At 46.0% G+C, this 24,633-nt stretch overlaps 1 protein-coding gene across 4 annotated transcripts in view; it reads right to left on the reverse strand.

Annotated features, from left to right (window-relative positions):
* DAPK1 (death associated protein kinase 1) overlaps positions 1-24,633 on the reverse strand; it is a 219,781-nt gene that overhangs the window by 99,871 nt on the left and 95,277 nt on the right. For all 4 annotated transcript variants that reach the window (XM_021714476.1, XM_021714475.1, XM_008062108.1 and 1 more), the window contains exon 2: positions 6,262-6,483. In XM_021714476.1, coding sequence (XP_021570151.1) covers positions 6,262-6,483 — 222 coding nt within the window. The remainder of the gene's footprint in view (positions 1-6,261; positions 6,484-24,633) is intronic.

The raw sequence follows: 24,633 nt of genomic DNA on the forward strand, positions 1-24,633 counted from the left end.
GGGCAGGCGAGACCTCATCTCTACAATAAATCAAAAAAATTAGCCGGGCGTGGTAGCGTGCGCCTGTAGTTCCCAGCTACTTGGAAGCCTGGGGCGGAAGGATCACCAGAGCCCAGCAGGTCGAGGCTGCGGTGGCCGGGAGCAGCCACTGCACTCCAGTCTGGGCGACAGAGTGAGACTCCAACTCAAAAAAAAAAAAGAAAAGGAAAGAAATTGCATCGACTTAAAGTTCTGTGAGCTTGGCTTCCCTCTTCACCAGGTAGCAAGGCAAGTTATGAAATGACTCAAGCATTGTAGATCAAAGTTTGGTAGCAGCATGCCCATGCAACGATGCGTGGGTTAGCAGGAGCACGGTAAGAAGAGAATTTCGTATCGGCACGACTTCATTAGGGAACAATGGGACGTGGAGGACACGAAGTTGTAATTTGAAGCCATCACATATGCCTCCTTTGGGTATATGCTATGCTAAGCGGCAATGACAGATCAGCTGTGAAGAGACGATTTCCCAGGGAAGAAAAGTGGGGGGAAAATCATTGCTTTAAAGCTACTTTCAGGCTTGCAAAATTCTAAAGACCAGATCCTGGACTTTGACAACTGTGCCTTTAGCGCAGACGCCAAATAGTTTCTATGCAAAGGATAGAAAACATATCTTTTCAGGTCACTGGGGGTGTCTTGTGAAATACCAAGTGGAAGGGTAGCTGGGGATGTTTATTTCATTGGGAAAGATGGGTCTGGAGTTTGGAGGAGTGACCTTACACGCTTGCCAGGGAGTTCATCCCAGAGCAGTAAATTAAAAAAAAAACCCCTGCATCCACTCAAAGATTATTGAGCCAGAGGATTCAGAGGGCCGCTATGATATTATGGGGTTATTTTCCAACAACTTCTTGATTTTTATTCTCTCCTTAACCACCACCGTAAGAAAGAACAAAGAAAACAGGATCTGTCCCTGATGACTAAAGTTTCCTTTAAAGCTCTTAGAATGTAGAATGATGATAATTTTCTCAAAGGCAAAGGTAACTTTCTCCTGGACAGGCTTAATATTTTTAACAGTCTATTGAAAATTGCACAACAATGTAAACATATCTACAAAATGGGACAGGCTTCTGAGATAATAATAAGGGTACACTTTGCATCCTTGGTATTTAGAACCACAGTGCTAGTCTGGGTTCTCCAGAGAAATAGATTCAACAGAAAACACACACACACACACACACACACACACACACACACACACACACACACACCCTAGTGTGTGTATATATCCTATATATTACATGTGTACACATGCATTTGATTCCACTAGTGAGGAGGCTGACAGGTCCCAAGATTTGTGGGGTAAGCAAGCAAGCTGGAGACCCAGCAGAGCTGATGGTGTACATTCCAGCCCAAAGCCAGCAGACTCAAGACCCATGAAAAGCGGATGTGTCCGTTTGAGTCCAAAGGCAGGAAAAAGCCAATGTTCAAGTTTGAAGCCACCAGAAAGGAGAAATTCTCTTTCATTCAGGGGAAAGTCGGTCTTTTTCTTCTCTTCAGGCCTACAAATGATGAGAGAAGGCTTACCCACATTAGAGAGGGCAATCTGGTTTACTCAGTCTACTGATTTAAACGTTAATCTCATCCAAAAATATCCTCACAGAAACACCCAGAATCATGTTTGACCAAATATCTGGGCAGCCCATGGCCCAGCCCAGTTGGCACATGAAGTGTTCAGCATAACCCCCACAGTCTGGTGGGTGAAGAGGCAAGGGCAGTCAGGTCACTGGGGCCACTGGAATTTGCAAGGAGCAAATAACCAGGGACATGTTTAATCTGTGAGGAAGCGGCCATCTCCCAAGACGCCTTCTTCCCACTCTGTCCAAGAGAGGATCCTAGCTAGCTCATCCAACTTTCATGCAAGACCATCATGCAGTTAATGATGTAAAGTTGTTTGCCAGTAGGCATCTAGTAAAATGCCTACAACTTAAAAAATAAGATAATGTCACGTCCTGATGGGGCAGCTGGAATTTTCATCCACTTCTGGAGGGAATATAAAGCCACTTTAGAGAACTATTTGGCAGTTACTTTTTCTTTCTTTCTTTTTTCCCAAGTGAGAAAGCAGGATTTACTGAGGACAGAAAGACTCCCATAGTGGGAGGGGACCTGAAGGGGTTGCCCCTGGCAATTTCTTATAAACCAGAACACGCACTTACCCACACGACCCAGCAATCCCACTCCTAGGTATTTACCCAAGAGAAATGAAAACGTTATGCTCACACACAGGTCTGTATGCGAATGTCTGTAGCAGATTTATTCACTGTTATCAAATACTAGAAACAACCCATGTCCTTCCATCAATGAATGAATAAACAGCCCATGTGACAGAATAGTATTCAACAATAAAAAGGGACTCAACGATTCACGCAAATCTCCAAAGCAGTACGCTGAGAGAAAGAAGTTAGTTTTAAAAGGTGATATACTGCCAGGCTCGGTGACTCAGCCTATAATCCCGCGCCTTTGGGAGGCTGAGGTGAGTGGATTGCCTGAGCCCACGGGGTTGGAGACCCGCCTGGGCAACTTGGTGAGACCTCATCTCTACAATTAATCAAAAAATTAGCCGGGCATGGTGGCGCGCGCCTGTAGTTCCAGCTGCTCGGAAGGCTGAGGCGGAAGGATCGCCGGAGCCCAGCAGGTCGAGGCTGCGGTGGCCGGGAGCGGCCACTGCACTCCAGTCTGGGCGACAGAGTGAGACTCCAACTCAAATAAATAAATAAATAAATAAAAGGTTATATACTATATGACTATTTACAGGAGATTTTCGCGAAGACAAAATGATAGTGATGAAAGGCAGTTCAGGTTTCCAGGGGGGTAGAGGACAGGTGTGAATATAAAAGAATACTGTAGGGGATATTGGGGTATTGGGGGATATGGGAACTGTTCTGTGTGTCCTGATCTGGGTGGTAGCTACATGACCTACATGTGCTAACTTTCATAGAATGACACAATCCTCCTTCAATATCACATTTACCATATGACAAATAAGAGTTTCTAAAAATCAGACGGGGCTGGGCACGGTGGTTCAGACCTGTAATCCCAGCACTTTGGGAGGCCAAAGCAAGAGGATTGCCTGAACCCAGGAGTTTGAGCCTGGGCAACTTGGCAAGAACTTGTCTCTACAATTAAAAAAAAAAAAATTAGCCGGGTGTGGTGATGCTCGCCTGTAGTCCCAGCTGCTTGGAAGGTTGAGGCGGAAGGATCATCTGAGCCCAGCACTTTGAGACTGCGGTAGCTGTGATCATGCCACTGCACTCCAGTCTGGACAACAGGGTGAGATTCTGACTCAAAAAAAAAAAAAAAAAACCCAAAAAATCAATTGGTAAAAAAAATAATGATGCCTTTCAATTTATGCACAGGTGCACAATAAATGCACCTCATGGGAACGATCTGCAAAAGGGGGTTAGTCAGCAAAAATTGAATCCAGAAATACCCACGCAGGCAGGAACGAGAGGGGCAGTGACTCACAGGAATTGCTAGAATATTTTGGTATTGAATGAGGATAAGTGGCACTCTTGAGTCCCCGGGCACACCCTGGGACTGCTCTGAAAAGGCAAAACACTTGTGATTTGTTACATTTTTATTTCAGGCACTTTGTATTCATGGTCTTAAGGGGAGGAACTGTAGGCTTAAAGACAGAAAAGGATTTGTCCTGGATTTTGATCCCGGTTCTGTCTGGTTCCCAGTCCCTGTCACTGCAGCCTGGGGCCTCCCAGAAGCCACAGTGAGGATTACACCACGATTTGTCCCTTGGCTTCTGCTGTACCCTAAGCAGGCCCTTAATCCTCTGTTCTTCCTTTAAAGCCCGAGTTTCCAAGGGGGAGGGAGCAGATTTTGTCCCCAAGGAACATGTGGCAATGCTTGGACGCATTTGTGGTCGTCACAACACAGGGGACAGGTGCTGCCCACAGCCAGTGTGTAGAAGCCAGAGAGGCGGCTAAACATTCACCATGTACAGGACGGCTGCCTGAATGAAAAGCATCCAGCCCAAAATGTCACTGGTGCCAAGACCAAGAACTGCTAGTTTAAAGGAAGGAAGGGTGGGAGGGAGGGAAGAAGAAAGGAAGGATGTATGACACTCATCCTTGAGCCAGCACTGTGCTAGGTCTTTTAAAATTCTTCTCTCATTTATCTCCCCAACACCCTTTTCAGGTGAGTATTATTAACCCAATGTCACAGTTAAGAAACCTGTGACTAAGACCCATCAAGGGCCGGGCTCGTTGGCTCAGCCTGTAATCCCGCGCTTTGGGAGGCTGAGGTGAGTGGATTGCCTGATCCCGCGGGTTCAAGACCCGCCTGGGCAACTTGGCGAGACTTCATCTCTACAATAAATCAAAAATCAGCCAGACGTGGTAGCACGTGCCTGTAATTCCAGCTACTTGGAAGGCTGAGGCGGAAGGATGGCTGGAGCCCGGCAGGTCAAAGCTGCAGTGGCTGGGAGCGGCCACTGCACTCCAGTCTGGGTGACAGAGTGAGACTCCAACTAAAAAAAAAACAAACAAAACCCAAAACAAAACAAAACAAATGACCCATAAACGAATGCACTCAAATCCCCAAAATGAGACAAGATGCTGTGGGGACCACAGGCACCTGTGACGGCAAAGCCCAGGTCCTTACAGCACCCTGGGGGCTGGCCTGGCCGCTCTGCAAACCTCCTTTCCTTTCCTTCTCTCCTGCTCTTACAATCCACCTCCTACCCCTGGGAGATCTGCAAAGAAGGGGGGGTGGGGTATTGGGTGGGCAAAAGGGTAAGTCTGAATTTGAGAGGTTCCCAGAAAATGGATGGGGCCTGTCACCTCTAAGAACCACCAAGCATTGGTTCGTCCTGAAATCCTCTTTCGTTCCATCCATCCCTCCCCACTCAGAGCACTCGCTTCAAGCCTCCATCCCCAAAGCCTAGAGACAAACCAGCTGTGCACCCCGGGTTGGCTCCACCCCACCCCCACACCACCAGACAGGAAGACAGGGGCAGGGAGGGACGGGAGATGGAGACTATAGCAACGCAACAAACAACCCATCACAATCAGTTTCCCATAATGACATCCGATGGGCAGGGCTTGCCAGGGAAAATCAGTGACTTGCTTTAAAAACAAGTCCTGTCATCACATCTGAGTGAGTCTGGCTCAATTTTACCCATTCATGCAATTAGTGTAGAGAGTTCCACCAGTTAAAAATGTGTGTGTGTGTGTGTGTGTGTGTGTGTGTGTGTAAGATAAAGGAAGGAGAAAGAGATAAGGACGGAAGAGAGGAAGAAAGGGAACAGAGGAAGAAAAGCAGAAAAACAGAGGGAGGACAGGAAGAGGGTGAGAGGAGAGAACATACAAGGAGAACCACAAAAGAAAAAAACCTGGAATTTATTTATAAAAAATTGTGTACTTATTCTGGGATGACAGGCTGAGCTACCATGCCTGGCTAGGAGAGTTCAAATGGTGAAAATTGACCAAGTAGGTAGGGATATTTCTTCAGTCACCTTTGCTTGATGCAATATACCTATAAGATGCTTTTTCCACTGATCACAACAGTTCTTGAACTCATCAGTTCTGTTGCCTTTTAGTACTTCTGTTGCTTTTTGTTTCACCTCTTCCACCTTGGCCAAACGTTTCCCTTTGAGGACTTTTTTCATCAGGGGAAAAAAAAAGTTGCTTGGAGAGAGATCAGGTGAATATGGAGGGTGGGGAATAGGGGTCAGGCTACTTAGGGTCAAAAACTGCTGAACCCACAGCGCAGTGTGGGCGGGAGTGCTTGGAGATCGGCCATTATGAAATGGGTAAACACATGAAAGAATCTCCAAAGAAAAGAAGCCGAATGCAGCCTCTGACAACAACACTAGCTAGTCCACTGATGCCGATGGGTTCCAAGAACACTCACCTAGTGAAGAAAGCCTGTACTGTAAAGGCGGCCGCCCTCCAAAAAATAATTCCATTTTGGGGGGTATCCCTCTTTGTATGTTTGAAGCTTAATGGAAGACTCAGAAGACAGATGCACACAGGACAAAGATGAACACCAGAAGTGGTGAACCCCAAGACCGGGGACCCTCTTCCAAAGCAAATGGCACCACAGTGATGGAAGCTGCTTTCAGGAATTTATCTTGGATGACTGCAGCCAGACCCAGCAAGGCAGAGCAGAGGACCAACGCCTGATGAGGCTCGAGCTGGTGCTGGCCAGCTGGAAGGAAGCTGTGGTCTGGCCCATCACATACCCTCATCCCAGCCCAGCCCAGATGGTACTCACAGCTCCAAGATGAGAATGACGTCCGTCTTGCTTTCGTACACCTCGTGCAGGGTGATGACATTGGGGTGCTGGATCTCCTTCAGGATGCTGACCTCACGCTCGATGTCCTCACGGCTCACGCCCCGCCGGCTGGACTTGGTCCTCCTCTTCTTGATGAACTTGGCAGCATACTGCAGGCCAGTGCTCTTCTCACGGCATTTCTTCACGACTGCGAACTGTCCGCTGAAGGGAGAACACAGAATCGTCTTTACTCTTTACTGAAAGACAGGATTTGAGTGAGGATGTGGCATGGGGGGAGGGGGTGTGGAGGAGACAAGAAATTGTGACTAGGACAGGTCATTTTTTTTTTTTAAGAGATGAGGTTTCACTATGTTGCCCAGGTTGTTCTCAAACTCCTGGGCTTAAGCAATCCTCCCACCTTGGCCTCCCAAAGTGCTGGGATTACAGGCTGAGCCACCATGCCTGGCCAGGAGAGTTCAAATGGTGAAAATCGACCAAGTAGGCAGGGATATTTCTTATTTGATCTCTTTTATGAAGCCTGTTTCTTTATGAGCAATGCTGCAAGGAACAAAAATTCTTAGAATATGTTTCATTTTAAGGGTAATAATGTCTACATTTCTGTATCGTCCTTGGTCCTCCTGTTTCAGGTACTAAGATAGAAGCAAGGAGCTCTCTGATCTGACCTCACCTCCAACAAGCCCTTTGCCTGTATGTCTAGTCTTAGAGTCAGGAAGAGAAGGGATTGAGAACAAGGAATTGGTAAAAAAAAAAAAAAAAAAATGTAAGGCCCAGACCTCAGTGACATATTTCTAGCGCTAATGATAATCAATTGAAACACCTAAAACATAAAAAGGTATATATTTTTTTCACAATTAAGGACTGATACATCATAACTACTGAATATTTGTTGGTTGCTTCTCCAGCATAACCCCTCCCCCTCCTTCCCTTACAATTATCTCTGTTGCTGATCTTTGTGGGTCTGGGGAAGCCAATTCCATCCTCAACTATAAATATAGATCACGTGACCTAGGCTGAGACAATCAGTGCACAATATTCTTCTGGCTCCAATGACTGGCCTGTAATTCAGTTGAGACCTTTCAGAGAATGTGGAGAAAGACTCTCTGGACGCTCTTCCCTTCTAGATGTGAACACTGAACTATATAATCCCCGAAGCTGCTGCCAGCCAACTTGGGACCATGAAGACGGCCACTTTTGGTTTGAAGACAATCACTGCAGAAGGAGAGCCAGGAAAAGGAAAGAAACAAAGTCTGTGGCAGCACTGTAGAGAGGATGGATCAACCCTAACCTGAAATCATCTGCCTTTCATTTTTCAATGACATAAGCCAATATTTCCTTTATTGCCAAAAACCAGTTTGATTTGCATTTTCTGTTTCTTGCAGAGAAAAGTGCCCTAAATGCCACAGCAAATAACCAGAGCCTCCTTCCCATATACAAAAGAGTATAATAACAGAACTTGATGCAAAAGAATAAGGTGTAGGGCAGTAAACCAGGTGAGATCTTGGGGTCAGCAGGCTCCCCTAAAAGCCAGTGTAACACAATAGAAAGACTTTCCCGTATCGATGGCATCCTCCATCCTTCCCTAGTACCCAAGGAAGGGTTGGTCCCCCCATCACAGATCTTTTATTTCTTGGCACCTGCTGAGAACAGCTATATTAAGTATTATCACAATTATTTTCTAACTGGCTTCGTTCTTACATGAAGACAAAAGTGAGAGAGAAAAATCAAATTAAGGATAATATTTTGATGTTAAAGAATGGATACTTTAAAGCATTACTAATTTACTTTAGCAGCGGGAGGCTGGTGAAGAAAAAACATGTAGTGAAAGATGAGTTTTTATAGCCGTGCCAAATTTTTTGCATGATAAGTTATTAATACCCTCTTTCCCCCCGCAGCAGGGTAGCAGAGATGCCGAACTCACACCGGAATGCTACCACCGGATGCCTGTAAATGACCTTAAACAGGCATAGGATCTATGCTATGACTTTATTCCAACCATTTCCTAATCTCTCTGGGGAGCGAAAATTGTCCTCTTTATTGGGGAATGGCGGGTGGCAGAGATGGGATATAAGGAGAGAAGAGGGAAACAGCCTGAATACAAAGCCCACCCAGCTGCTGCCTTCAGAGTTCAGCCCCCTCCTCACAAAGATGTCATTGTGTCCCTACCTAGTGCCTGCAAGGGGACACAGGACAGGGAGGTCCAGCCCAGGATATCCAACCAACAGGCATCCCAGGCTGCAGGCGGCTGGGCCCGTGAATGCCTCACACAGGGTCATTGCAACTTGTCTCTGGGGCTTAAGACTCAAGGGAGACTCGGTAGTGTGAATCACAATGCTTTAAAATGTAAAACCAGGCCGGGCGTAGTGGCTCACACCTGTAATCCCAGCACGTTGGGAGGTGGAGGCGAAAAGACTGCCTGAGTCCAGGGGCTCGAGACTAGCCTGGGCAACTTGGTGGAACTCATCTCTACAATAAACAAAATAAAATAAAATAAAATAATCTCGGTGTGGCAGTGCACGCCTGTAGTTCTAGCTACTTGGAAGGCTGAGGTGGAAGGAACTCCTGAGCCCAGCAGGTCGAGGCTGCATGGCCGTAAGCATGCCACTGCACTCCAGTCTGGGTGACAGAGTGAGACTCCAACTCAAGGAAAAAAAAAAAAAAAAAACCAATATCAATGACAACAACAAAAATAAACAAAAAAAACCCCTTTCAGCAGGAACGCCACAAAACATGTAAATACAAGTCTATATTTAAAGACTCTTCTAAGGGTGCTTTCACCCTCAAATGTTCCAGTGTTGAACGCTTCCCTCTTATGTTCATTTTTTGAGACAGGGTCTTGCTCAGTGGTCCAGGCTGGAGTGCAGTGGCGGGATCATGGCTCACGGCAGCCCTGAACCCGTAGGCTTAGCGATCCTTCTGCCTCAGCCTCCACAGTAGCTGAGACTACAGACCACTGGTGCACATCAGAGAGTGGTGGTACACGTCACATAGTGACCACCACTATGTGATGTGCACCACCACACCCGATTGATGCTTTTTATTTCTTGTAGAGACATGGTTTTACTAGTCTCAAACTCCTGTCCTCAAACAATTAATCCTCCCACTTCAGCCTCCTAAAGTGTTGGGATTACAGGCGTGGGCTGGGTCCGTTTTCCCCTTTTAATTATGGGAAGGCAGTAACGTCAAGAGAGTTTAGCCCTGAGGGCAGGCTGAGGGCAGGTGCTGAGTGTTGTGTGTGCCATGAACTGTGGCACCGTTTTGCTTGCAGTGAAACATTAAGAACTTACTCCCTCAATAGATGATGAATCCCTCACTCACACACCAGGGTACCCACAACGGGGGTGATGGTGGAAGAGGAGGAGATAAAAAGCAGCAGATGAAAAAGGCTCCACCCATGGCCAGATGCTGCGGTCTTGGTTCACCCTGACTGAAGAGGGTCAAATGCGGACCTGGGATGCTCTGCTCCTGAGAAACACGCTCTAGACCTATCTCAAAGCCATCTCTTTAAAGATGCCTTCCTTCATTTTTCTCCGACTCTCCTAACAATCTATTCCCCTTCTTCCCATCTCTCCCACATCCCTGAGTCCACAGAGCCCCTCTTACCCTTTGGGGTCACCTGCTGTTTCCTGCCTGTTTTGCCTGTCATGCAATCTCGGACTGTGGATTCCTCAAGAGAGCTGCCAGCCTCAACCTTCCAACTCTCGAGGCCCTGGGGGCAGACCGGTCCCTTGGAGTCTGTACACAACGCAGAAGTGCTGATTCTGAATTCCACATCTCTCATCCTAACAACAAGGGGCGTCAAACAGAAGGTGCTGCAATGCAATTCAATGGAATCATGTAGCAGCTAGGATCACAGACTGCCTGCTAGCTAAGTAATCAGGGGTTTACAGAACCGTGCTATGCCTCAGTTTCCTTATCTGTAAAGTGAGTATCGTTGGAGGGTTGTAGGGGTAGAAGGAGGATGAAATGCACTTACATAAACTGTTTAGAAAAGCACCTGTCCAGAGTAACTCTTCAATAACTGTTACCTGTTAAGAATCCCCAGTTCTTGGGGCTGTTGTCATCAGCCCATTGTTGTTTCCGTCTCACAGGGACGGAAATATCTACCTCTCAAGATCACCAGGGAGAAAAGAGCTCAACAGAACACAAAAGAGAGCTCACAACAGACTGTGATGTGTTAACAATGTGCAAAACTATTGCTACTCTTCAAACACATTATATCCCTTCCCCCGCTTTCTGCCTGTGACGCCCACAGGGTGAGCTGGAGCTCACAGCTGGCAATGCGGACCAGCCCTCGCAGGGGAACTGAGGATCACAAGCTGAGCCAAAGTGCCAGCAGCCAGGCCCACCCAGGGGCCTTTGTGTGCTCTTGGTAACACATTTCCACAGCAGAACCTCCCCTGGCAGCCAGCAAACTGTGGGGACAGGCTCCTCCAGGAGAAATCTTTTCCTGATCACAGTGTTTGCTTTGTGAGGCATAATTCGAGTTGGACTGTTGGTTAATTGCTGCTCGGATCTTTTCCTTCCTGGGCAGCTGGCCCTTGACCCATGGTGCCGTTTCTGCCAGGACTGGGATCCCGTTGGGTCCCCCTAAGAAAACAACACATTTATTTATTTATTTTGGCAAGGACTTCCAAATCGTGGGCTCCGAGAGTAACAACATGATCGAGCTTTGAGGGTGAGCAGAGACCAAGGAGGGAAGAGAATGCACACAAAGCAGCCAGGCCACCCCCGAGAACATTCTGGGGGCCGCTTGTCCCTTCTGCCCTCCTGTCCTTGTACCAGTGCACCGAGGCTGTCAGGAATTAACGCTGACACGGATGGCTGCATTATTAATTAATTAACATTAATACAGTTTTGACCGTTCAATGGATGGGGGGAGGTAGCTTCTTGACCAGAAAAGAGAAATCCTCTGTAAGCTATGACATTTAATTTCAACAAAACAACACAACTGATCCTCATTATTCAAGGATTCCATACCCGTAACTTTGCCTACTCACTAAAACTTTTGTCCTCCCCAAGCCAATATTCATGGCACTTTTGCGGTCACTCATGAACGTATAGGGGTTGGTGAAAACCTGGAGATGCTGATGCACACGTTCCCAGAGGAGGTCAAACCAGGTGATGCTCTGGCTTCTTGTGTCAGCCCTCACACAGGAAACAAGCATGTCTTCCTCAGCCTACCAGAGTGTGGAAGTGCTGGCTAACATTCCTACATGCAAGAAAGCTGTCATGTGACTTAAGGGGAAAATATGCGTGTTAGCTTCATTCATGTATGAGTGATGGGCTGTTGGCCATGAATCCAATGTTAGTGAGTTACCAGTATATATTAAGTAAGAGGCCTTTAAACAAAAACACACACAAAAACAAGGTTATACAGTAAGCTGACAAAAGTGTTTTGACCAGAAGCCCACAGGAACCTAGCCCTACATTTCTCCTAGGAGCCATGGTTCAGTCTTTTTTTTTTGGTAGTTTAGATCTCATTCTGTTGCCCAGGCTGGAGTACAGTGGCCTGATCACAGCTCACTGTGGCCTCCACCTCCTGGACTCAGGTAATCCTTCCACCTCAGCCTCCCAAGCAGCTGGAACTACAGGCGTGAGTCACCACACCCAGTTAATTTTTTAAAAAATTTTTTGTAGAGATGAGGTGTTGCTATATTGCCCAGGTCTCAAACTCCCGGGCTCAAGCAATCCTCCTGCCTTGGCCTCCCAAAGTACTCAGATTATAGGTGTGAGTCACGGCACCTGGCGCACGGTTCAGTCTTTACAGTGACTTTATAGAACGTATCTCCTATAAATTATGAGAATCAAATGCATGTCATTTTTAGCGCACTAATATTCTCTTTTGTTTAATAACTGACAGAACAGTTTGTTGTATTAGATACAGAAGGCCAAATTCATTTTAAAATGAAACTTTCCATTCAATGTAATAAACTCTTATGAACTACTAGCGGTCAGATATAAAGATAATGAGAGACATCTCTGCTTTAATGAGTTCTATATTAAAAAAATCTTGACTCAAAAGTCATCACAAATTTTATTAAAAAGAGGAAAACCCTGGCTAAAAGGATCAAAGCTTCATAAACAGCCTATTATCTAATTTCTTTGACTGACTGACTAATATAACTAATCTAATTACTACCCTTATAGTCACTCAAGGAACTGCAACTAGGATTATATGCAAGGCCCTTTACACACATTATTTTGTTAATAATCACAACTCTGTGAGATACACATCATTGTCATCTCTTCTGGCTGAGAAGAAAACCAAGTGTCAGAGAGATTTTTTTTTTAACTGCCCCAAATCACTCACCAAATGAGCTGCGTAATGAATCCCAACCCGAGTATATCTGCCTCCAAAGCTCCAGGCCCAGAGCCCCACTGCTGTGTTGACCTGTGTGCACTTTGTGTGCTAGACAAGTCAATTCACTGTAAAGCTGCAGTCAGATTCAAGCATCTAGGAAAGCACTTTGAGAGGGGGATGCCAAGGGCTGGGTTTGTGGTTAAATTCGTTTGGGTAATGTTGACTTCTCCTCCTCACTGAAAACTTACAAGATGTTTTAAATTAATTAAAACCATTGTTTTCAGTTACTCTGAGGTGCTGGGCAAGAAAAAATACGCTGTGTGTGTGTGTGTGTGTGTGTGTGTGTGTGTGTGTGTGTGTGTGTATGTGTTCAGGAATCACTGAACTAACATAGGAAGGAAAATCTCAAGGTAAGGTCAAAAGGATGACATGCATCCACTCGTGAAGCATTCATATTTGCATGGGTCTTCTTATAGTTCCTAGCGTGCTGAAACTATACCTGTTGAACTCTGCTGAATCCACACAGCTCTGTCAATTTTATTTATTGTAGCAGCCTCTGTTTATAAGAGGAATGAAGGTGTGGTTGCACAATGTCAGAGAAGATGTTACGTTCAGAATGAAGATAGCACAATCTGACTGGACGGGACAATTAATTTCTGCCACATGAGTTGGTACAAAGCCCAGGGCCTAACACATTCACTGCTGGTTCTAATCCAGACATGACATTAGAACAAGCTCCCACCTGGTCGATGGGCAAAGATTCAAAAGAATATGACTAAGACAGCATATCATTTTTTTATTTTTGATTTCAAATACATATCTACCCAATATATATGCCAGTTAAAAACTATTTATGGTAACTAGTATTATGATGAATTCTCTACATCAATGCTGGAAACAGATCTGGCTTAAATCTCACAGCTGGTAAGTTTCATCTTCCCAAATCTTTGCAGTGAGGCTTCTTATGAACACCAAATAATTTTTACTTTTGAATTCATATATTCACATATCCCTGGCATAGTGGTCGTGCCAGTTTCTGGATGATCTATTCTTCTTGAAGAGCTATGTTGAGAGAGCAGTAGTGGCTTGAATCCTGCCAGAATGTTAGAATTATAGGTCATAGGTACAGAATGATCTCTCAAGGATGAGTTAACATCTGATCATAATTCACATTTACAGCAGGGAAAAAGACCCCAAGGGTTTACGGACGAGAGGGAGAGACAAGCACGAAATACTTGACTGTGGGTGGGAAAGGCGAGAAAAAGGACTCACAGCTGTGGGGGAGAGGGTGTGGTCAGAAGGCCTGCCCAGCTGGCCTGGGCTGTTTCCTGAAGGCTGAGTGCGCGTCAGGAGTCGAAGCAGGCATGTGTGGAGGAACAGGGTTTCAAGAGGAGGACCAGCGTGGTTAGGCAGGGAGGCATGCGAGAGCCTGCTTCTTCTTTCCAGAGGATAAGGAGTCATGGCATCCGATCAGCCACACAAACAGGGTCCCACACAGGATGGAACAACACCAGCCCCATCTGCCAATAATTCGGGAAAGGGGTGGGGGAGGGAGGCTCACTGAGCCTCAGTTTCTCCATCCGTGTGAAGGCAAAAACAACATGAAATGAGAGCATGGGTCTGGGCTCACACTAGGTTCTCCAAACACATCAGGCCCATGTGAAGCATGAAAGTTAAGCAGGCTGACTCAGCAGCACGGATTTCTCAAAGAAGCCAGGGGGTGGGATTTCAGCAGTTGCAGAACAGCACCAGATTTCTCCTTGGCACTTTTCTACCCAACGAGTTTGAAATCTCAGTGTTAAGTCTCTCTATTTTTTTCCTATTAGGACTCAACAAAGCTATTTTCATATTGGATAGGGACATATTTGATTTGTCCTCTTTGGTCTCCCAAGGCCCTTGCAACTTGACTTAGATGCTGAAGCTTTCAGCTGGAGGCAGGGGATGGACAGCAAGACAGCATTTTCCAAAGATAGTCTCAGCCATCTTTCTCTCCTTCCTTCTAATTTCCATTTAGAGGTGGAGTCTAATTTCTGCCCCTTGAATCTGAGCAAGCATCCATGGCTTGCTTGTCCTATAGAACACGGCAGAAGTGATTCTGGGACTTCCGCTTGGTTCCTGGGAGCTCCTTCTTAGAACCCAAGCAGTATGCCATGAGAAACCCAGCATGCATGGGTCCTTGTGGACACCTGGCCCATCAAGTCTTCAGATGGCTACAGGCCAGCCAGCCAACTTAGTACGACCAACTAAGAACCTCCAGACAAGAACCACCCAGCTGAACCCAGACAGCTCACATGTGACCTAAGAGATCATCATAAACTGACATCTTCAGCTACCAAGTCTTGGGGTGGTTTGGTACCCAGCAATGGGCAGGTGAAACAGCCGCTAAAGAATCTTGGGTGATGGGTTTAACAGATCACCCAGAAGGCTGTGTGGAGGAAGGATTCCCCACAGAAGGTGAAGGGCCAGTAGGTGACTAGGTCACCAGCAGCCTCCCAGGAGGGCACGGGAAGGGAGCGAGTGTGTCCTGACCACCTTGAACACAGGCCCCGACCTGGGCTCACACAATCTGGCTCTCATCACATCAGCAGGTATAAACTCACGTCTCAGCTTCATTGTGTCTCATCTTGGCAACAGTGCCCCGCCTTTCAAGGAAAGGCTGCATCATTGGGGAGAGACTTCTGTGTTGGATGCAAACCACACGAACAACAAAACCAAACACTTTTGCCAAGAGGCCTTCACAAATTTCTGGCCGAGCGGGGCTTGTTGCCTTTCCAGGCTCTGCAGTGAGGCATGTCTCCACCCTGGGAAACACACAAAACCCAAACGCTATACAGGATCCAACAAATGCACTACCTACTCTTCCCTCTGCCTGGTCTGAATGTCCAGTGCCTTTTTACAGTGACATCACCTTTAGGGGAATGCACAGGAAGAAGAAGCGTTTCAGGTCGAACCCCACCAGCCTCATGGATTTCAGCAGATGACAAGGACCCTGTATGGAAACTTGGTACTTGGGCACCGAGTAGTACACAATTCTCTTGGAATATTTCCTTGGAGTAGCCCACACTTGGAAGTGTTCTCTTTCTGCTGTTTGAGAAGATTTGAGTGAGGAAAGCAAACCACTTATTACCAAAAAAAGCTTTAAAAATAATAATAATTGCTATTATTATTGAAAAAAATAGAAGCCAGGCATGGTGGTTCGCTTTGAGAGATGGGGGCATAAGATCACTTGAGCCCAGGAGTTCCAGACCGGCCTGGGCAACATAACGAGACCTCGTCTATACAAAAAAATTTTGAAAAGCTAGGCATGGTAGCACGAGCGTGCAGTCCCAGGTACTCGGGAGGCTGAGGCAGAATGATTGCCAGAGCCCAGGAGTTGGGAGTCTGCATAGAGCTGTGATCGTGCCACGGCACTCCAGCCTGGGCAACAGAGTGATAATCCGACTCAAAAAACAAAACAAAAAACCCCTCTCCAAACTATTTCAAACTGTCACAAGGGCTCAGTTAAATGGCCTGTGATTTGAAGAAGAAAGGTTTCCCCTACCCACGAGCAAGCAGCTCAGGTTGCTGTGACACCAACAGGGAGAAGCAGAGTTCATCGAAGGTATAAACAGCAGCCCGTCACCCTGGGAACTAGTGCAGCACCGGAAGGCAGAACTAAGATGCAGAAAAAGAAGGCAAACAACACAGTGGGCCGGGGAGAGCGGAAGACAAGTGGGTCACTTGGGGAGGGCATTCTCCCGAGGACAAGATCCCACGGGAGACTGTGGAGGAGAGGATGGCAAAACCAAGGACCAAGACAGGGTGGGGAGGGGCCAGGCTCCACACACAGGCATGGGTTGCGAGTGAGGTGGGTCAAAGAAACCAAGCGGTGGCTCAAGCAGCCTCTTTCTAAGCAAGCAATTAGCAAACCAGAGCAGAGGAGGACTCCAAAACAGGGGAGGATTAGAGAGACTGCAGTGGGTGCCTCTGGTCACCCCTTTGTCCCCCCCATGATACCTCTTTGGAGGGGGAGGAGCCAAGAGCCACCTGGAAGAGTAATTCCCAAAGTGGGGATCTTTGGAGGTCATATAAAGACATGCTCCTTGGAGAAAGGGTTTCATGGCCAAGCAAGTTTAGGAAAAACTGGGGAAACAGAGTCACGACAGAGTGCTATATGCAAGACTCAACAGATGTGGCGCTTTTCACGAAGGGCTACAGCATTTGGCATTTCAGATTGTTTGCAGTCGTTGCTTACCACCCGACCTTTTTTATTTTTTTAGTCATGGAGCATTTTTTCTTGAGTTGAGGTCTCACTCTGTCGCCCAGGCTACAGCTAGTGTCACGATCATGGCTCACCGCAGCCTCGACCTCCTAGCCTCAGGTGCTCCTGATACCTCAGCCTCCTGAGTTGTGGGACTACAGATGCACGTCACGAGGCTTGGCTAATTTTTAAATTTTTCTTGTAGAGGCGGGGTCTCATTATGTTGCCCAGGCTGGTCTCAAACTCCTGGGCTCAAGCAGTCCTCCCACCTCAGCCTCCCAATGTGCTGGGATTACAGGTGTGAGCCACCATGCCCAGCCGGTCATGGAACTCTTTAAGTCCAGTTTTCTTGGAAAGGTGTGCTTTGGTCCTTTCTCCCAGTGTTTGGTCAGCTTCTTGAGAGCTGGGGGTGGACTCTGTTTCCATTGTTTCGTTTTCATCACAGAGCTGCACTTTGAGGTTATTCCCTAAGGTGGGATGCCAATCACAGTGCTCCTCTGTAGGCTGGTGCAGTTGAGAGCAGAGCTGGAGGCAGGAGGCATCCCAGGCAGATGCAGACCCTCCAGGGATCTGACCCATTAGAAGAGTGGAGACCAACTGAGCCAGGTCTGGGAAAGGAGACTTTTCACCTCCTCAGGCCTGATGCACTTCCTGCCTCCTTCTGGCTGTGGCCAAAGGGCTGCTGAGAGGCCACAGGCAAAGCCAAGAGGGTCTCAGCCCCGATGTGAGTTCTTTACCACCTGAGACTTAACAGGAAACTAGGAGTTTTTCTTTTCTTCCAGGCAGTCAGTCGAGCTGGGTATTTTTGATGGTAACTGAGAGCAGGAGAGCAGGTGGAGAACAGAAGGTCCAGTAAACACCAGTCAGTTGATTTACAGATGAACTCTTGAGCCCTCACTGCCAACTCTGGACCAGGAGAGCCATCCTCGAGGAAGAGTGTGGTGGTGAAACAAGGAACCTGGAGCCTGAGGACGCCTCAGAGCAGGACGCTGAGCCCAGAGATGCAACACACCGCACCTTGTTCTGGGCCCGGTTCCTTGGCTTTCTGGGACTCGCTGCCATAGGGATTAACAAGATGGGTCAAGGCAACAGACTTGTAAGTGCTCCACGGGCCATGCAGAGTGGGGGGGGCCCTGGTTCCAGCTAAGGGCTGCTGGGATGTCACCCACTCTCTCAGCCCCCGGCATGGCTGGAGGGCCTAACACAGAACACCTGCCTGGTGCTTGCAAATTCCTTTTCTCAGTTTTGTTTTTAAAGTCAAAAGGGAAAGGAAGGAAGAAAATAAATGTTGCAAAGCATCGTTTGATATAATCTGAACAGGGTCTTCAGTGGACCAGACAAATAAAACATACAACAACACTCCAAATATCTTCTTCAACTACAGAAGCTCCCACATCAGAATTCACAGTTGACCTCTGAGTCCAGTTTTATGGAGAATAAAATGCCCGATAAAGAAAGAGCGTCTGCAGATTACTGTTGTGCCAGGACTGGCAGTTCCACTTCAATGAATGGTGACCACGTTGGATGACTGCAGGTGGGGCTTCCTGCCTTTAGGGCCGCGTCTGAGCTGCAGGAGGCTCTTGGGTTGTCCCAGCTGAGACTCGTGGGGGTCAGCCCCCTGCTCGATCATTCTGACCTCACCACGCTATCCATCCTCTCTAGCCAATCCCATTATCTGATCACCCTGAGTCTATCAGGCAATCCCCTTTCTGCCAGTGGGCCAAAGTTAACTGGGTCAAAAGGAACGATCTGTTCTCAACTCAGCAATGCTCTCAAGGGAAAAACGCTGGAAAAGGGAGCAGGAGGTTCATATGACTTCATGGGGAAAGGGAAGACAGATGAGGCTGAGCTGAATTATTCTGTGGCCAAAAGAAGAGAAACTCATATGTGTTCAGGATGCTGAGATTCAAGATGAGAAACAACTGGCTCAAGGGAAGAGAAAGAAAACAGATCAGCAGCGTCGAATGGGCATAGGGCGTTCCTAACTGTGCAAATACTCGATTGCCCAGATTAAAATGTAGGCTGGGCATGGTGGCTCATGCCTGTAATCCCAGCACTTTGGTAAGCCAAGGTGGTAGGGGAGTTTGAAGCCTACAAAAATTTTAAAAATTAGCTTGGCATGGTGACTTATGCCTATAGTCTCAGACACTCGGGAGGCTTAGGTAGGAGGATTCCTTGAGCCTGGGAAGTTGAAGCTGCGGTGAACTATGATTGTTCCACTGTGCTCCACCCTGGGCAACAGAGCCAGACGCTGTCTCTTAAAAACAAAATACAAAAACTAAACGTGGTTTATAGGAATTGTGGGAAGGTCCGTTCCAATATTAACTCTGCTTAGTTTTGGAACACGAGAAGGACTGAACAAAGATGTGTAAATATTTTCATCGTTTTCCTCTTAATTTAGGTAGAAGATTCTTTATTTGCCTTTGTTTTTAATGGCTATGTTTAGGATCCTCTGGAAGCATTAGTTCCACCTTGTATTGGGAAGTCGGGTCTTAACTGGTGAAGAGTTGGAACGTGCCTGACTTGGAAGAAATTAAAACAGCCTGGCGTTAGGTGACCTTTATTGCAAGCCCTTGGTCAATGCGCTTGGGAGATGCAGTCCAAGGGTCTGTCCTGCTCTGGCAACTGAATATGATTGAGGGTAAAGGAGCTTCTTTGGGGTATTCCTTCTCTGGACTTGCAAGAGTTGTAAGGCCAAGTCTCAAAGAGGCCGTGAATGGGTGTCTGGCTCTCAGCCCAGCTGGGAAGAATCCATTTCACGGTGCTCTTGGCCACGCCCTTCCCTATGATGTCTACAGACCTGTCACCCGGGCTCTGTATCGGGTGGGGACTCACCTCATGGAGGGAGTTGGGGGGAGTACAAAACAGGGAGGGGACTGAGGGGGGTCACTTCAGGCCAGGCAAGGTGGGGCTGGCAGGGAAATTCACTGCTGGAGTTACCTGAAGTGAGAGCCGCTCAGATAAAACTGAAAGATGATAAGTTAGAGAGAAACCAGAGCTCCCGGGAAGGCTGCGCATTCTCTCAATGGAAGCAGAACTCCCTGGACGCCGGCCATGAGGGCTGACCTCATCCCTGTGACCAGATCTGAGCAAACATGAGACTCATCATGACAGCCAGGGGAAGACTGTACATACCACGGCCAGGAGAGCAAAGGCACTAAAGAGGGTACTTCTCCTCGGAAGTGTAACTTTTGAAGAGTGTGAGTTGCTCATTAAGTCTTAGGTCAAACACGAAAGATAATAAGATATGATTCATGTTTATGGGGTCTGAAGGTGGTATGTCCCGAAGCAGAGGTTAAAACCCAGTGAACTCCTGTGGGCTATTGCTTCCTAAGGAAGAATAATCTGACTCCTGTGGGCCTTGGGGCAATCACCACCTGGGGTCTTCAGAAGCTCTGTGTGATGGATACAGAATCTTCTGGCAGGCAAGGGGGAATGGGGGAAGGTGAGAAGTGAGGCTCACTTCTCTTATGGAAACCTTCCTCTTGCTGGACTTCCTCTTCCTCATCTGCAGTGTGATGGGGGAGGGGCCCTACAGGCCTCCCTGCGTGGACGACCTTGAACTCTGCAGAGCTGGGGGTCAGCACAGCCTGGCCACTCGGATCAAGAGGCTGTGCTTGTCTGTCGTCATTGGACACACCAGGGGCCAGAAAGGCTGCCTGCCTTGGTTAAAGAACCCACCATAGCGTCTAGGCAGTGTAAGGAGGCACAAAGAAAATGGCAGTCATAACCCTGGAGCAGTGGCCAATCGACAGGGAAGCAGGTGCACCGCAAATGACATGGATATCACCACCAGCACTTTGTTTAGACTTTCTGCTTCAAGATGCTGATTATATCAACTCCAGAAGTGAAGGCAATCAGTCTCCAGTGCGGCTAGGTGGCTTCATGGTGAAAGCGAATTCTGGGCAGGAGGTGCTGGCTAGGAGGTTATAGAACCTTCAGAAACAGAATTGGGAGCTTACTTTCCATTTAACGAGCACGTGAAAATAATAGAACCCGTTTCCCCAGCTACTTCATGATTTGTTGGGAATTTACGAGATAAATCGCTAGCTATTAAACTTAGAACCACAAACAAGTAACATGAGCAATACTAGCAGAACTGGTTTGTTGAGTTTAAATTTTAATCTCCTTCATAGTGACCGACCAATGTATTAGCTTTTAAAAAATTGTTTAAGTCACATTTGTATATATGATTCTTTCAAAAACTCACTATTTGAGTCCCAGGCCTAATATGCTACATTCAATAAAAGTTTAGAATTAATACATGTTGACTCAGTTACTTTATGGATTCCTAAATTTATATGCTACCTCTCTGTTCAACTTTAAATTGTTTCCACTGACCTTCTGGCATTTTTTTTAAAAATCACGCAAGATATCCATCATTTGCTTTATAACATTCTGGCCCAGGACAGACTTTAGGCATTTACTTTTCTCAAACATTTCCTGGGCTTTTGTTTTTCACTAAGTCCCAACTGGCTCTGTGGGAGCTGCCCACCTGCTGTAGAAGCCTATCAAGGGAGCAATCAGTGTATTTGATCTTATATGTTAATTTGAAAAGCAAATGAACATGAACCCTCACATGAGCCATTGACACTTCCTGGGACTTCTCCTAGTCTCCCAGGGGTCAAGAGCTTTGTGCAAGCAGTTGCCTTAGTTAGACCATAACTGTAGGTAACTGGGTAGATTCCTTAATTGGAGCACAACCTAAATATCTCATAAATAGAATTTTTCAGTCATTAAGCAATTTGTAATTGGCCCTTGAAAGGTCAATGCAATTTGTAAACTCGATAAGGTCAGATTTCTGAAAAATGGAAAACTGGAAGGCAGGACTCAGGATCTTATATGAATACAGCAGAATAGCACAAATTGTTCAGGAAGCCTCAATGAACCAAGAATTGGGAAAGGAAAAAAAAAATCCAAAATGTAAATTTCCTTCTGAGAAAGAAGAAGGGTTAGGGTGGCTGGTCAGAGTTGATGGTGCAAATTAGGAATATAGGAAACCCAATTAGGCAACCTTAGCTTCCTTTCTTTGGTTTGTTTGTTTGTTGTAAGGCCAATGGTCTCCACTTTGGAACAGAGTCAGGAAAACAATGGTACTGAAGTTTGAAGTAAGAGAAGAGACAATAAAAGATTGCCTGTTAGGCATTCAAAAGAAATCCAGTCACCAGGTCTGAGGAAGTGAAATTACGATATGGCAGAAGCAATCTCATATCACTGCCAGCAATCATGGACAGATGTTCAAGAGTGAAGCTGTACTGATGCTCAAAGGCAACTAAACTGGAACCCTCCTCAAGATCAATTAGCTTACTCCTGGTCCCCAGAAAACAGCAAGAATCAATTTTTTATTAGATGACTTAAGCACTTAGCAAGTGATCAGTGGGTAGTAAGAACTTTCTTCCAGTCCCCAAGTGGGTAGTAAGACAAGTAGAGATGGGAACTGATTAAAAAAAATAAGTCTTCTGATTTCAGAAAGGTCTGTGACATCATTTTTCATGGTAATTTAGCAGATGAAACATGAATAACCATGTGGTAAATTTTGGCTGATGGACCATAAGGCTCTTGTATTTACACTGTCCTAGACAAGATGTTTTTCAGTATATCCTGCTATTTCATCTGATAGTCAGTGCATCATAAAGAAGCATGCTTACCAAACGTTTGAGTAACAAGTCTAAGTGGAACAGCTAATAAAGCCATCAATAGAACTTGGACTCTGAATTATTCCAACAGGCTGAGTAATAAAATTCATTAAAGGAATAAGCAGGAATTTCTGTATCTATGTTTTTAAAAATGAACCTCATAAATATAGCATGAGAGAAACCTGACACAACAGCAGTTCATATTTAAAAAAAAAAAACCTAGGTCGGGTGTGGTGGCTCATGCCTGTAATCCCAGCACTTTGAGAGGCCAAGGTGGGAGGATGGCTTGAGCCCAGGAGTTCAAGGCCAACCTGGGCAACACAGCAAGATCTCATCTCTATGAATAATAATAATAATAACAATAATAATAATAAATTAGCCAGGCGTGGTGGTGCACTACTCAGAAAGATGAAGTAAAAAAATGGCCTGAGCCCAGCAGGTAGAGGCTACAGTAACCATGAGTGTGCCACTGCACTCCAGCCTGGGTGACAGAGTGACACTCCAACTCCAAAAAAACTTCAAAGAACAGAGAGAAAGAGAGAAATCCTACAACAGAATTACTTCTCTATGCATTTTCTGAACATCTGATCATGATGTTCCTAGATTAAAACTTAAAATAAATCCATATTGTCATCAACTTTTCTAGTCTCTGTTTGAAAATATGGCTTATGCATCTACACCTCCGGGTGACAGAGCATACCTACAATCAGAGAGGAAATGCATAGTCTGGGGAAAGAGTGCCAGGCCAGGAGACAGCAATGCTAGATGCTGCCCGATCCTGCCATTCACCATCTGTGTCAACACTGACCCTCATGACCTTTTCTGAGTCTCAGCACATGGAAAACAAAACAAAATTGTGATGAATAATGCTTAGCTTATAAGACAGCTGTAAGACTCAAAATAGGTAAAAAGATATGATTATGTTTTAAACTGTCTGTTACCACACAAATATAATGCTAATAATCAAAACCACTTAAGTGATATCACAGCTGGGAATAAAACCATTGTGTTTACATCTAGAGATCTCTAGTAGGTCAAAGTCTGTTTCTAACAGGAGATGGAAAGGAAGGAAAGGATCATTTTCAACAGAATTCAGACACAGCCAATCAAGTCTTTCAAAACTAAAATTTAACATAATTATCTAGATGGTCAAAATCATTTTAATCTTCTGTATGACATTATGGCATGACAAACTTTGGAGGCAGAGGGTCTGGTCTTATATGCTGGCTTTGCTATGTGATCTTGGGCAAGGTCCTCAGCCTCTCTGTGGCTCAGGTTCCTCATGGACAAACTGAACATAATAACCATATCCATCTTAAAGGGATGTTGCAAAGATTAAATGAGTTACACATTTAAAGCTCTTTCTTTTTTTTTAAAGATGTGGGGTAAAATTCAGGATTAGGTATACAAGTGGTCATCATATAGGTAAAGTTTGGGTGTCCTTTAGAGCTCCACTTCACCCAGTTTGAGATCAGGGTACTTTTATTGATATTGTTTCCCACCCCGCCTCCCTCTCCCCTGGCAGTATCCCGCTACTGCCAATCCCCTTCTTATAGTATGCAAAGTTCTTTCAACAGTGCCTGGCACCATTTGGACCATATTCTTGATATCATCATTATAACTTATTATAGTATAAAGTTGCCTAATGTTATCTGTGTCTCATAGGCAGGTGCCAAGGCTCACACATTGTACTATTAGATAAAATTGAAAAAAAAAACCTATGTAAGTTCTTCTCCACCCTTTTCTGAGGAGGCCATCTTGAGCAAGGGTGACAGAATGACTCTCTCGTGAAGGCTGCTGACTGTAGGGCACCTCGATATGTGAGTGGGGTGGGGGGCTGTCCTTTCATTTGAAACTGCTTAGACTTATGAAATGCTGAAATATCAAGGGTGAAGAGAAGGAAGCAAAAGACAAAAACGACCAATTTCCACATATTGGGCCCTTGATTAGTATTATTCTGATGTCTTTCTGGTCCAACAACCTTCAATGTAGATGGCCAAATTCTGTGGGCAACCTCCCCAGGGATAATTGTAGGTTATTGCTCCCTCTTAGAGTCACAGAGGAAAGACTCTAACTCAAGCTGTTTGAGACTGTTTCTATCTTGAGTTGGCCTATGCTCAAAGAAGCCTCACATTTTTCATGTTGACTTTGTGACTCTGAACATTCAAGACCAG

This window comes from Carlito syrichta, unplaced genomic scaffold, assembly GCF_000164805.1.
Source record: "Carlito syrichta isolate Samal-C Ts95f unplaced genomic scaffold, Tarsius_syrichta-2.0.1 Scaffold305656, whole genome shotgun sequence".
Classification (NCBI taxonomy): Eukaryota; Metazoa; Chordata; class Mammalia; order Primates; family Tarsiidae; genus Carlito; species Carlito syrichta.